This window comes from the organism of the source record quoted next, assembly GCF_019968955.1.
Source record: "MAG: Porospora cf. gigantea A chromosome Unknown PgA_NODE_711_length_12068_cov_338.832, whole genome shotgun sequence".
Taxonomy (NCBI): domain Eukaryota; phylum Apicomplexa; class Conoidasida; order Eugregarinorida; family Porosporidae; genus Porospora; species Porospora cf. gigantea A.
The window spans coordinates 1-12068 of NW_027151858.1; the positions used below are offsets into that span (position 1 = coordinate 1).

General features: G+C 55.6%; 7 protein-coding genes across 15 annotated transcripts; 4 read left to right on the forward strand and 3 right to left on the reverse strand.

The window, feature by feature from the left end:
- Nucleotides 1-20: 20 nt before the first annotated feature.
- KVP18_003416 (uncharacterized protein) lies at nt 21-1792 on the reverse strand (the record flags this gene model as incomplete). 3 transcript variants are annotated; one of them, XM_067955133.1, is made up of 3 exons in its annotated part: nt 21-1201; nt 1228-1310; nt 1338-1792. In XM_067955133.1, 3 exons carry the CDS (start codon nt 1790-1792, stop codon nt 21-23), a joined length of 1719 nt encoding a protein of 572 aa, XP_067806609.1. The 3 variants fall into 3 exon arrangements, with proteins under 3 accessions (XP_067806609.1, XP_067806610.1, XP_067806608.1); XM_067955134.1 differs by lacking the exons at nt 1228-1310; nt 1338-1792 and having other exon boundaries at nt 21-1109; XM_067955132.1 differs by lacking the exons at nt 21-1201; nt 1228-1310 and having other exon boundaries at nt 1334-1792.
- Nucleotides 1793-1835: 43 nt separating this feature from the next.
- On the reverse strand, nt 1836-2663 carry KVP18_003420 (uncharacterized protein; the record flags this gene model as incomplete). Its single annotated transcript, XM_067955143.1, has 1 exon — nt 1836-2663. The coding sequence occupies one exon, from the start codon at nt 2661-2663 to the stop codon at nt 1836-1838; it is 828 nt and encodes a 275-aa protein (XP_067806619.1).
- Nucleotides 2664-3080: 417 nt separating this feature from the next.
- Nucleotides 3081-3958, forward strand: KVP18_003421 (uncharacterized protein; the record flags this gene model as incomplete). 2 transcript variants are annotated; one of them, XM_067955145.1, is made up of 2 exons in its annotated part: nt 3081-3793; nt 3820-3958. In XM_067955145.1, 2 exons carry the CDS (start codon nt 3081-3083, stop codon nt 3956-3958), a joined length of 852 nt encoding a protein of 283 aa, XP_067806621.1. The 2 variants fall into 2 exon arrangements, with proteins under 2 accessions (XP_067806621.1, XP_067806620.1); XM_067955144.1 differs by lacking the exon at nt 3820-3958 and having other exon boundaries at nt 3081-3797.
- Nucleotides 3959-4039: 81 nt separating this feature from the next.
- On the forward strand, nt 4040-8058 carry KVP18_003419 (uncharacterized protein; the record flags this gene model as incomplete). 4 transcript variants are annotated; one of them, XM_067955140.1, is made up of 3 exons in its annotated part: nt 4040-4572; nt 4601-4902; nt 4931-8058. In XM_067955140.1, 3 exons carry the CDS (start codon nt 4040-4042, stop codon nt 8056-8058), a joined length of 3963 nt encoding a protein of 1320 aa, XP_067806616.1. The 4 variants fall into 4 exon arrangements, with proteins under 4 accessions (XP_067806616.1, XP_067806618.1, XP_067806615.1 ...); XM_067955142.1 differs by lacking the exons at nt 4601-4902; nt 4931-8058 and having other exon boundaries at nt 4040-4588; XM_067955139.1 differs by lacking the exons at nt 4040-4572; nt 4931-8058 and having other exon boundaries at nt 4617-4910.
- Nucleotides 8059-8339: 281 nt separating this feature from the next.
- KVP18_003417 (uncharacterized protein) lies at nt 8340-8612 on the forward strand (the record flags this gene model as incomplete). Its single annotated transcript, XM_067955135.1, has 1 exon — nt 8340-8612. The coding sequence occupies one exon, from the start codon at nt 8340-8342 to the stop codon at nt 8610-8612; it is 273 nt and encodes a 90-aa protein (XP_067806611.1).
- A 479-nt stretch (nt 8613-9091) lies between these two features.
- KVP18_003415 (uncharacterized protein) lies at nt 9092-10585 on the reverse strand (the record flags this gene model as incomplete). Its single annotated transcript, XM_067955131.1, has 1 exon — nt 9092-10585. The coding sequence occupies one exon, from the start codon at nt 10583-10585 to the stop codon at nt 9092-9094; it is 1494 nt and encodes a 497-aa protein (XP_067806607.1).
- Nucleotides 10586-10910: 325 nt separating this feature from the next.
- Nucleotides 10911-11856, forward strand: KVP18_003418 (uncharacterized protein; the record flags this gene model as incomplete). Of its 3 annotated transcripts, XM_067955138.1 has the most annotated exons (2): nt 10911-11312; nt 11341-11856. In XM_067955138.1, 2 exons carry the CDS (start codon nt 10911-10913, stop codon nt 11854-11856), a joined length of 918 nt encoding a protein of 305 aa, XP_067806614.1. The 3 variants fall into 3 exon arrangements, with proteins under 3 accessions (XP_067806614.1, XP_067806613.1, XP_067806612.1); XM_067955137.1 differs by having other exon boundaries at nt 10911-11375; XM_067955136.1 differs by lacking the exon at nt 10911-11312 and having other exon boundaries at nt 11389-11856.
- Nucleotides 11857-12068: the final 212 nt, after the last annotated feature.

Genomic DNA, 12068 nt, shown 5'->3' on the forward strand with positions numbered 1-12068 from the left:
GTATACGCCCGTTGGCGTCGTCAAACAGAAGCGGGACAATGGCTTTCCAATACCTCAGGTCTCGGCGCGCAGCCGCCGCCGCCGCATATCCCACACTGTACAGGCACGGGTTGGATGGTGTGAGGGCCCTCGTCGTGGCCGAAGTAGTAAGGGGCTTCTGCGACAGCCTGCAAGAAGCGCTCTACCTTTCGCCACTGCGGTTTCTCCAGATACATTCGTCCTTCGGACCTCACGGCCTGCACTCGACATACGAAATGTGTCGGGTGGAAAAGCATTCTGTTTTCTCCCTCGTCCGCGTAGTAATCCAGGGCGAGAGGGCCAGGGCTGCCGCTCTCCGCTGCGGAGGGTACCAGCAGGTAGGCGTGTATGGTGGAGTGGTTGTCGCGGCGAGATAGATACCGCTTCATCCACCAGAGATTTGTACAACATATGTTGAAGATCTCGACTAGATGCAACCCCCCCCCAGCCAGCATAAGGCAGATGACGGAGTCAATGCACCCATCGGGACGAAGGAGAGTGTGGGGCAGCCTGTATAAGTCGGGGGTTTCGGGCACGTTGAAGAGGGCCATCAGCAGGGAGCACGAGCGTTCCTCGGTCTCAACGCCCTTGGACAGCAGTTGCTTCTCGATTGTGCGTATAATGCGGGTGGCTCTCGTCAATTCGTGGATGTAGACCAACCACGTGGCTGCAGACACGCGAGACGCTAGGTCCTCGCCTCTAGGGGCGGCTGCCGGGCCGACATTGTCGTCGACGACCGGTGAGAACTTGCGTAGCTGACTGACCTGATCTCCTCCCACGATGCCGAACTCTTCGAACAAAACGTCGGCGGGATCTTCCACAACCAGCAGAGACTCGCAGTTAGAGTGTTGCATTTGCATCCGCACATCTCGAGGATTGATTACGCGCCGGCTGATGCGTTTGTCGCTGAGGGAGACGTTCACGGCAAGTTTCTCCCTTGAGTTGATCGCGGTGAAAAACCTACTAAGATCAGTGTACAAGTTCTGAGGGAGGCGCTCCTGTGTATCTGTCGCTTGAGACGGAGGACGGCCCAGCCAGAGACAGACAGCCAGAGTCATCCACATCAACGACGGGAAGCCCCCCTCCTTCATGTCAGGCAGCGCCCTGACTGCCAACCAGAATTTTACCAGGCGCAGGAGTGGCCGTATGAAGGAATGGGTCTCGAGGATCACCTTGAAGAAGACTGTGTTGACCAACCGACAGTCTCACGTGTGTGCCGAATCGAGTTCAACGCATTGATCGATACATCAATCACAACGCCTGAGAGGGACTCAATTGACAGAAGAGGAACTCTGATTCACAACTGCCTCGAGGCTCACTTAGCGCTGGGGAAGAAGGAGAGTCTGGCGTTCCACAACGGCGCCGGCAGCGACTGGGAGTTGAGGGCTTTCTCGATGATGTGCAGCACGCTAAGCGCAACGGGGTAGTGCCCTGAGCGGTCAGGTGGAACCACTACGACCGCATCGATATCACCCCAAGCCAATGCGCCGTTGTAAGCTGTGCTGCCCGCTATGAACAGGGTCCAGTCAGGGTTAAGAGTCTTGACCAGCTGGGCCAGAGCGTTGAAGACCACTGCTTTGATGTTCTCCTCGTCTGTAACAGAGGACACCGCCTGTTCGAGCAAGCCGAGCATATGACTCAGCGCTTCCAACGGAAGTCTAGGTCGACGGCCGGCGCTCTTAACTAAACGCTCGAAAACTCGATCAGCCGACCACCGAGGCCTGTCCTGTGAGATCCGTGACTCCGGCGCCGTCATGGACTGGTCCATCGGCATCAATTACAGATTATTCGCGATTCTTAGAAAGTCTGACGTGTCACTACAGCTCTCGGTAATCTCGGCTGTTACAGCACTGTTTCTTGTCTTGTTTGGGTTTCTGGAAGATGATTCCTTTGGTCGTTTTTTCCGGATTGCTGTAGAACATCAGCTTCATGTCTTTCACACCCTTCAAAGCGGCAACGCATTGATTGTGCTTGAAGAATAGCTCTTGATAGGGCAACTCCCGGTTTTCAAATGTCACCGTGGTGATCTTGCCCCCTTCGCATAGCACATCCACATCCACCGCGAACCCCCAGTCTGTCTTGCGCGGCACAATTGATTGCACACTGCGCTGTACCGCCTCGACTTTGAACTCCTTGGCGATCTCGACCACCTGCCCCTGAAAACTGTGCGCCTCGCGATTCACTATCAGCTCCTGCGTGTCTGCACTTCCGCAAGCTTTGTACGCCGTAGCGAAGTTAGCCACAGCGGTGTTCTTTGCAACCAACAGTGACGTGGCGTCGCAGTTCTGAACCCAGGCGGGGTCTTCCATGATAATGTTCTCTGGTGGCTCAAACGCCTGACGCACCTTGTGCGGAAAGAGAGTCTTGTGATTGTTCTTGAGATTCAATGCGATGCCGTTCGAGAACGTGGCTTTCACGTCTACCTTCCCGAAACCTCGCATGTGCAGTCCATTCATGTCGTGTTGGACTGTGTTTCCCATCCCAGGGTCGACTTCAAGGTCTTTAGCAGTTAACTTGCCTTGCGCGCCAAGCTCACCCGTGACCCCTCCCGACGACTGGGGTGTGACATCGCCTCCACGCTTTTCATTTTTGCGGCCCGAAGACACCAAAATCGCGAGACACCACAGGTGCACGAGCGGGTGCATGTTTCGCTGGCTGTGGCTGTTTTGTACAGTGGTGAGGCTCTTGAGTGTAGCACACAGGTTTACGGCCAAATAGTGAGTCCAACTCAAGCCTTAGCGTCAGGAAGAGCCGTCACATTCCCAAATGGTCGGCGAAATGAGGACTACCCATATGTTTGCCGGTGTGACGACGGCGCCTACACCACCTGGCGAACCTCTGGTGAAGGAACAAAGCTGCAGGGTCTGGCAAGTACGTGGCAGAGCCAGGTGACGGCGGGATCTGAAAGCACCTCCACCGTGCCATGCTCGGGGTTCGTAGCTACAGGGTTGGCGGACAGCGCGAAGGCCTTTTGTAGCCCAATATTGGAAGGCTTGGTGCGTGAGAGGCTTGTGAGCAGCTATTTCTCATGAAGAGGAAAGTGTTCAGATGGAAACTTATACATGGATTATAGCGCTGTAGATGTGTCCTCTGAGGGGGTCTTTTTCTTCGCTGATCGACTGTTGCCCCAGCGGTATGGTGGTCACAAGGAGATTATCGAGCGCCACCCTGATCTGGCTGCCTTTCTGCCTATAGAACCTGTAGCTTGGGGGGCAAATGCAACTTCCGTATTGATGACCGTTCCGGCCTCTGTCGACCTGCTGAATGTCCTTCTCTGGTCGCCGCCTGCGCCGGCTGAGTGCTGCTCTGAACCGATTCCCGACGCGGAGTACGTGGTGTCGGGGTGTGATGACAGCTTCGTCCTATGGTGCCCAGGGTCCCCAGTGATATACGTTCTGGGCGGCAACCGTTGTGGCCAGTTGGGAGCGGAGGAGGAAGTGATCGACACATTGCAAATCGTGCGTCTTCCCTGCAGCGCGGAAAAACTCGTCCTCTCCAAAATGCACTGCCTGGTGTTGGACACTGAAGGCAACGTTTGGGGCTGGGGGTCCAATCTCTACGGGCAGCTTGGTCTCGACAGTGTGACGAGCAAGTCACCTGTCGTGCGGATTTGCGTGGAAGGAGTGGTGGATATAGCAGTCAGTTTCTGGACATCAGCCTTCTTGTTGGAAGATGGGAGTGTACTGGTTACTGGGACGTGTCCCTCCATGCCTGGGTGCGTGGTGGAGTGCGTCGAGGAAGCGTTGGATCCCGAGGCCACATTTTTGGACGCGCCGTGAGTTTCTCCTGGACTTCACACAGAACACGTCCCAAACCGCTTCCCAACCTTGACGGACCAGTTACTCAGCTGAAATCAGGAATGTTCGCTGTTGAGTTGCTCGACGAGGAGGTGGTGGTGGGCCGTTTCAACGCTGTCAAGGGGCGGCTTACTGCCCTATGAAGAGCGAAGCTGCTGATTTCATAATAATGATTGTCCCTAGCACACTTGCAATCACTCTGTGCACGAAGTATATTCACAATAATGTCGGCGGAGGTGCAGCCTCGGAATGGCAGTCGTGAGGCGCTACTTCGACTCCATGAGGCCCCGCAGCCGCCGTTCCGCGAGTTCTTTCCACCCGACCATCCGATACTAAACGTAGACGTCCTCCGTTCCTGGATCCACATGGAGTCGTGCCCACTTCCAGGTCCGCACATGCCGCTACACGACCAGACTGATTACCGAGACCTGGTGGGGGAGCTCAATGGCTTCTGTACGGCACAGGAGGCGTTTGAGAAGCAGCGTGCCTCCACGACCAGCGACCTCGAACGGGCACCTGTACGGCTTATATCGGACCCCGAAGCCCGCATATGCAACCCCAGCCTTACCATGAAGTCCTTTCAACGAAGCGATGCCAACAAGCTCTTCACGGCGGACACTGTGCGGTCAGTGGAATGGTGTCGGATGACGGTGCATGCGGTGGTGGCCTGTCAGGTGGATGCTGATCTCCACGTACGACCTTGGCTGGCTTGTGGACAGAAAAGCTTTTTGGACGTACACAACTTCGTCCGTGATCGGTGCGTCTGCTCGTAGTTCGATATGCAGTTTTCGTTCCGTATGGATGGATATTACGGTGCAAAAAGGAGAGTCGCACAGAGGCTCCATTGAGAGTTTGGAGATCGGCGTTCGATACCTCATTCTAGCAGAGGAACTGCTGGTGGATGAGACGGAATTTGACCGTGTGCTCCACCGTGGGGCCATGTCAACTGCCATTGACAAGCTGATGGTGGCGTACGGTCGGGTGCGCGACCGGAGGGAGAAAAGCTCCACTCTCTACTACCAATCCCCGCATGAGGCGGAGTTCTGGGCTTATCGTATCCTGATGGCGTTTTCCGGCCAGTCTGAGTGTATGTGACCGTTGAGAGACTCATGCAGCGTTGAATCGCACTGCGGAAGCTATCCAACAAGTACCTACCTGCTTCCGGCGTCATGGTCTGGTCCGCCTTGCCACGTCAATCGTGGAGCAGTTCGAAAGCGGCAACTTCGAACGGCTGCTGCGGATGCAAGAGGCCTTCTTGAGTCGAACTCAGTCGCTGCTAATAGCGGTACTCGCCGCGAGAATAAAGCCTATTGCACGGTATAAATTTCTCACGGTGGTTTCCAGCCAGAACTCCCCAGGGAGGCGGGTGCCGCTAGCGACCTTCTGCAGAATGATGGGATTCGACCCGTCTGACCGCGTCGCCTTCTTTCCTGACGTTCCGCTGACACTGGAAGCCGGCACCGTGTCATGTCCGAAGGATGTAGAGCCACAGCAAGCGGTGGACTGCCGAACGCCGTGCTACACAACGCGCTCAGCCATTGCTGACTGTCCTGTTAGCCGGCAGAAGCTACTGGACCCCGAGTTCAATCCCCAGGCGGCAGGCTTTTTCCCTAGCCTCAGGGAGGTTTATGCGAACGATGAAGGACTACGGAACGCGTTGCTCAAACCTACAGAACCCGAAACACGTGAGAAGGCGAACTCCTCTCCTGGGAGACGAGGTCGAGAGGAAGTCTTCACTGTGAACCCTAACCGCTCGGCAAAGTCGAAACCAAGCTGCTTTGGGCCTGGACTGCTCACGCCAAGCAAAGTTCCTCCAATATTTGGAGATGGAGCAAACTCCAGCCACGTGACGAGTTCCCCTTTGTCTCAGACTTCCCAGGTCCCTGTCCGACCCAGCCTGGGGTCCCCAGTACCTGCAGTCATGCGCCCCCCCGCCACGGATCACGCTGCCCCATCTCGAGCGAGCGGAACAGAAACCCTTTACAGGGTGGCCTGGTGGCGGCGGAACAGACCACGTCAGAGGCCTCGCGATCGGCCTCTTCAACACTGGGAACGCTCCCCCGTCCACGTTAGCATCCAGCGCCGATTTCGGCAGCCCCGCTTAGTTTTTAACTATCTCCGATTCGGACGACTACGTCAGCCGCACCTGCAGAAGGCGCTACGCGCCCTGCGAAGGGGCCGGTACTGTACGAAGTGGCCTTCTCGCCTCTTTAGTGAGAGGTTCTACTGTTGGAGGGCGTCTCAGTGGAACGCCCGAAAGGCTCGTCTCTGCGTGAACCGGCCGCGAGGCGTACTCTCGAGGCATCTGGGGCGGGCCAGACACCCCCCTCTTACGGGCCAAGCGCCATTCAAAACCTGCAGGAACGCCCTGGAGCTAGTCAATTCTGGGAACGCCCCAAACAACAATTCATGGGATCAACGGCTACCTACACCAGCAACGTCTGTGAGAAGTGGCATTCGCCTGCAGACGGCGAGGATGCCTGACGGAACTCTACCTGCACCAGCACCAGAAACGTCTGTGAGAAGTGGCATTCGCCTGCAGACCTCAAGGTCTCCTCCCTCGAGTCGCCGCCAGCCTCGCATGCCACCCGACAAACGCTGGCAGTCGGCAGATTCGGAGTTCACTGACGATCCCTCGTCGTTTCTGGCGCTCCGGGTCCCGAGACCTCACCAGGTTACGGGCGCGCTGCTCCCAACCGAGGAACACGTGAGGACCCTGCTTCTCCCCATGGCACGTTGCCTCTATACACTCTTCACCGCGCCCCTGCACGTCAATGGGCTCGCGGACCGAAACCATTTCTACGCAGCTGGCTTTAAACCGGCGCCCAGAGGCTCACACCTTACGGAAGACCTCACCGGACCCCTCTTAACCAAATTGAAGGCGGTGCAATTAAAGGTCCACATCAGCGGGCCGACGCGCCTTCGAGTTCCGCAGTGTTGGACGCGATACGCTTATGAGCTGAACGACTGCTTGCCGCTTCAAGAATCATTCCCGATCGCGCTGTATGCTGCATTTCTACGTGATGTGGTGGGGTGGCCCGTGGAGCAGTTCCCCTTCTACGACTCGAAGCAGGCGGTGCAGACACGAGCGGCTAAGGTGCGGATGAACGTGCACGTGTGCTGGGTGGCGGAGCAGCCGAATCCACCCAAGTCGCCCAATCTGTCTATTGTGATTCTGGACGGTCTGGTGCGTGTAACCAATCTCCGTGAGCGATGGCAAAGCATCAGTGAACAGCAGGAGACGCTCCGTCGACAAAGAGCAAGCACAGCCGAGCTCGACTTCGCCTTCAACAAATCTGGTCTGCGCTGTAGCGAGCCTAGCTTCACCATGGTGGAAGATCTCCTTGGTTCGCAGGCCGTTCTAGATACAGCCCAATGCTACCTCTGCCCTGAGAACATCGAGCAGATAAAACGCGCAGTTGCTAGTGCCGCAGGACCTGTCGTAGTGGTGTATGCCCTCCAGCCACACCCCGTTGAGCTTGAGCTGTGTCCGGCGCGCCAAGCGCTTAGACTCGGTGCCCAGTCAGCCACCACAGAGCGGTTGTTCCGACTCGTTGATTCACTGGTGACTCGGGCTGTTGCAGAGGTGGCGGAGCTAACCGAAGGGCCACCAGTGCTCACTGCCCAGTGCTTGGGTGTTGTGCAGGAGGACTCATTGAGGTACCTGCCAACTCGGTTGGATATGGGCAAGGTGTGGCTAGCACTCGCGTCACCGAAGGTGCACCAGGTGGTCTGCGCCTCAGCCAAGCAAGTGCGCATTACCTACGACTCTGAAGTGATCCCAGACATGGGAACGGTGATTGAGAAACTGTTCGTCAGAGTGAGCCGGCTTCTCTTAACCAGTGCCGCCCTGCAATCCAAACTCCAAGTCGCTCCCAACACCTCCCGCAGGGACCTCGCCATGCTCGCTCTGCGGGAGACGTTGAAGGCACTGTCGGCAGGTGGAGACACCGAACCCAGCATCAGCCTAACAAATAGTTGGCGAGGCCTCTACCTACCGGCACCCCGTCAGCTTCCGGTTGTAGAGACCTTGTGGCGCAGTCTGCACTCGGCGCATTCGAAGAGCGGGCCTCCCGATCTCAGTGGAGATTGGATCAGCATTGCGATGAATGTAAATTTCTGGGCGCGACACACGATAGACGTGTCCAGAACTCCACCGATGGAAGTGGCAGGACCCTATGCACTTCTACTGTCGCCTTCCTCGCCTTTTCACAGATTGTTGCAGCAACATTTCGAGAACTAACAAAGCTTTTTTAAATGAGACACTGGAATTCGGCGACAGAACTTGGATCGTCCCACCTCCTTAGCTGCGCTGCCGTCTGCGTTCCCTGTCAAATGGCTCCGATGTTACCACCAGAGGGGTACTCCTCCTTCACTTCTTGCATTAATATTCTGTAATCTGACAACAAGACTGTGGAGCTTTCCCAACTCTGCCAACGCCTAATGCCGCCCTCCGTCCCACAGCGCCTCGAGAGTTTTTCGGAGTACGCGCATCAATCATATCGTTGGAATTTTTCACATTTAATGTCTGCAGACGAATTCGACCTCGCTAAGGAGAGAGTTCGAGCTGTGCGTGAGCGGTACGGCATGCGAGTCGAGCCACCTGGAGTAACGGAAAGACTTGCGAACCGTGCTAGGTTCCTTTTCTCCTGGGTTTGGCAGCTGCTAGCCACGTGTCTGCTCGTGTTGCAGCTGTTCTTCCGGTCATTTACTGGTAGTCCTACGGGCCCGCCCAACCGCAGGACTCGAGACGCGAAACAGATATTCCGGTGCGACACGGTTCAAGGCGGAGGCTGAGGCAGGTAGGGCTGAGTCCTAGGACTCAGCCGCTGTCTCTAGCGTTCCACTCGGAGTCTGTGAATGACGCAATGCCCGCAAACCTCTTGAGGCCGGGCGTCGTGGACTGCAGACTCAATTAACTCGATTCATGAGAGAATTAGCTTATTCACGATATTTCTATTTTCAATGCCTGATAGAACTGACCTCTCCTCCCAATTCGGTCCCAGCGATGCCCGTTTTAGCCCGAACCTGAACATGATACCCATCCTGACACCGCATCAAATCAAACCCCACAAGGATGCGTGTTCGGGAACGCTTCATTCTGGCCTGCTTGAGATGCCCATATTGGCGCATTGCCGCGTGACGACTCCGAAGGAGACTGTCTCTGGTGGCCAAGAGGGGTCGTGAAGTGCCTCTGACTAGAAGATATAAACGATATTAGATCGTTGTGTGGATGTTCTGACTTTTAAACTGGATATCCGTTTTTTGTTAAAGGGTTACACATGGAAGTTACCTATAGTGGCCCGGTTCAGCTTGCTCAGGTGGGGAGCTTCAGGCGCTTCCTCCTCAACTATGAAATTCCGCTTTGCGACCTCCCCGTCAATCGTGTGCAGTTCTGCTAAATCCAAGCCAGGCACGTTCGGTGTCAGTCTTTTGGTCTGGTCAGCCGCTACTAGTGCTAGCGCCACGCACACCAGCAGAACCGTAGGGCGCGAAAGCTGGAAGAGTAGGTAACGGTCCAGGAGAAGCGAAGCAGCAGCCCCAAAACTCGCAAAAGCAGCCGCGAGTCCTCCAGTTCCACATCTAATTCGAGTGTGGAAGCTTTCCGTCGCCATCATCCATGTGGAAACGTGCGGTATAACCGTGACCACCAGGAACAGGGACTCGTACATGAAGCACGCCGCAGGGAATTGCGTGATGTCGAGAGGTGAGGCCTCAGTGTGCGCGATAGAGAAGAGCGAGAGGAAGAGTCCGAAGTAAATGAAAGCACTCACGGTCAAAGACACCAGCTGCAGCATCTTAGGGCTCCAAAAGAGAAGGAGGCCGACTGCGAGGAAATACCCCACAAGGGACACGCAGTCAATTCCTACAGAGAACAGCTGCTTTCCATACTCCGTCGTCTGCGGGGCCTTCAGCAGGCTGTGCGTCATCGTCATCGCGTAGAGAATCACGGAATGTATAAACCAGGGAACGCAGCAGCCCCACAACGCGGACACGTCCATCTGGACGACTCGCGAGCCCCAGCGGAGGTAGCGAGCCCAAGCAGCCCGTTGGCGCTGTAGAGGAGATGAGTGCATGTTCGACATGGCACTGTAGTGTCTGTGGTCGTGAGTGGCGTCCAGCGCAAGTTCGGTGGACAGCTGCTGACGTGCTAGGTGAAGCTTCTCAGTGGCTGAAACCTGTACGTCCACCCCGTCGAGCCACAGTCGCTTGTTACACCAAAGATAGCTCTCTGTGCAGCTCACATGCCCTATCACGATGGTCGCCACAAATATCGCCACCGAAAGCAGCGCGATGGTCATGACGGGCACTGCCCGACGAGCTGACCACGCCACCAGCAACAGCACACAACGAGCGAGTAGCCTCCCGACCGGCTCGAAGGCGATGGCGCAACCAAGTTCCTCCTGTCTCGCATGGCAGTTAGTCGATTCCGCCGACATGGCAGCTGCCACGGGATAGACTCCGCCTCCGCTGGCGAAGTACAACACCAGCCCAGTGTGGAACAGCCCGCTGAAGGTCAATGACCAGAAACTTAACGCGCCCCAAAGCGCCACCAGGCTGGCTCCAAGGACGCCTATATAGGATTGCGCTATCGTGGCTGTCCTCCTCCCATTCACATCTGCAGCGAATCCCCAAAATATAGAGGAAAAGCCTTTCCAAACCAGCAACACAGGTAGCCACACGTGCGTATACTCGCCCCACAAAGTACCTATCATGGTGTTCTGAACGCCCGAGTTGAGAAGCATCAGGTAGGTTGCGGTCTGGTTCATTCGGTGACGTTGAACCGCCAACGGCGTAGACGAAACTGGATCTGAGCCGATCTTCAAAAACTGCGCAACGATGGCACTGACTCTGTATGCGCCTTGTTCTCCGCGCTCACGACGAGTTATTCACTAGCCCCCCGACGAAAGTGGGCTGCGGAGGCTGAGGGAGCAGATGTCTGTCTGATCGTTCTATGGGCGCCTACCGAGACACCTCTTCTTGCCGATGCTTCACCGCGCGTTTCGCCGCGGCTTGCCACCTGGATACGGGCATTTTGGTTACTTTTCGCAGTTTTATCTCATCAGCGTGAGTAAATAATCCGCAATTCCACCGATGGTACCAACAAGGAAAAGGCGGCAGGGCGTCTCTGGCGAGTCGGTCAACCCACGGCAGATGGATGCCTTCATAAGCCCCGTCCATGCGAAGACTCCTGAAGAGCGACAGGCGATTCTAGCCTCAATAGACTCGAAACTGAAGGTGCTCTTCGGCCACCTGAGTCCCGAGCACAAACTTAAGGTTGTCGATGCCTTTTTCCCAAAGGCGATCAGTGTTGACGAAACCGTCATCAAGCAAGGTGACGAGGGAGACAACTTCTACGTTATCAAGGAAGGCTGCTTCGATATTTATGTTACTCGGCCAGGACAAGACGCCCAAAAAGTGAAGACCTGCGGGGCTGGTGATTTCTTCGGAGAGCTGGCTTTACTATACAATGCGCCGCGAGCGGCGACAGTAGTGGTGAACTGCGAGACCTGTTCTTACGCAGGCCACAACCGCATCCCATTTGTGGGCTTTGGATAGGATGACGTTTAGAATGATGCTGGCTACGGCAGAGAATAAAAAGAAGTCTACGTACTTCGAGTTCTTGTCGAAGGTAGAGATTTTTGCAGGTCTCACGAGGCTGGAGAAATCGCAGCTCTCTGACATCCTTACTGTCCAGGACTATAGACCTGGGGAAGTGATTGTCAGACAAGATGAACGGGGTGATAAATTTTACCTTGTAGAGTCCGGGAAGGCCTTCTGCACCATAGTCGAGGACAATCGGGAGGTCGAAGTTCTACGATATGAATCAGGTGGGTACTTTGGGGAGCTGGCGCTTCTCGGATCTGGGGTCAGAAAAGCGTCGGTGTATGCTCTGAACCGTTGTAGGGTCCTATGGATTGATAAGCTTACGTTCGACCGTGTCCTGGGCCCCATTGTCGATATTCTGAGGAAGCAGGCTGACCTGTATCCTTCATATGCCGACGTCATTCAACATGGTACTCCAAGACACATTCACTGAAGTTGCGTTTTCTAAGCGTCCCGTGGTGATTTTTAATCCTTCGTTACTATTTAGTTTTCAATCGAGTCCACAAATACTTTCTGGCCCTGACACAGTTCACTGACCTTGCGTCCTCTCTGTGGGTTCGATCGAAGATGATTAGATACCGTCGTAGTCCTGGACATAAACTATGTCGACTAACACTTGGAGATGATTCTTATACCATCTTCAGG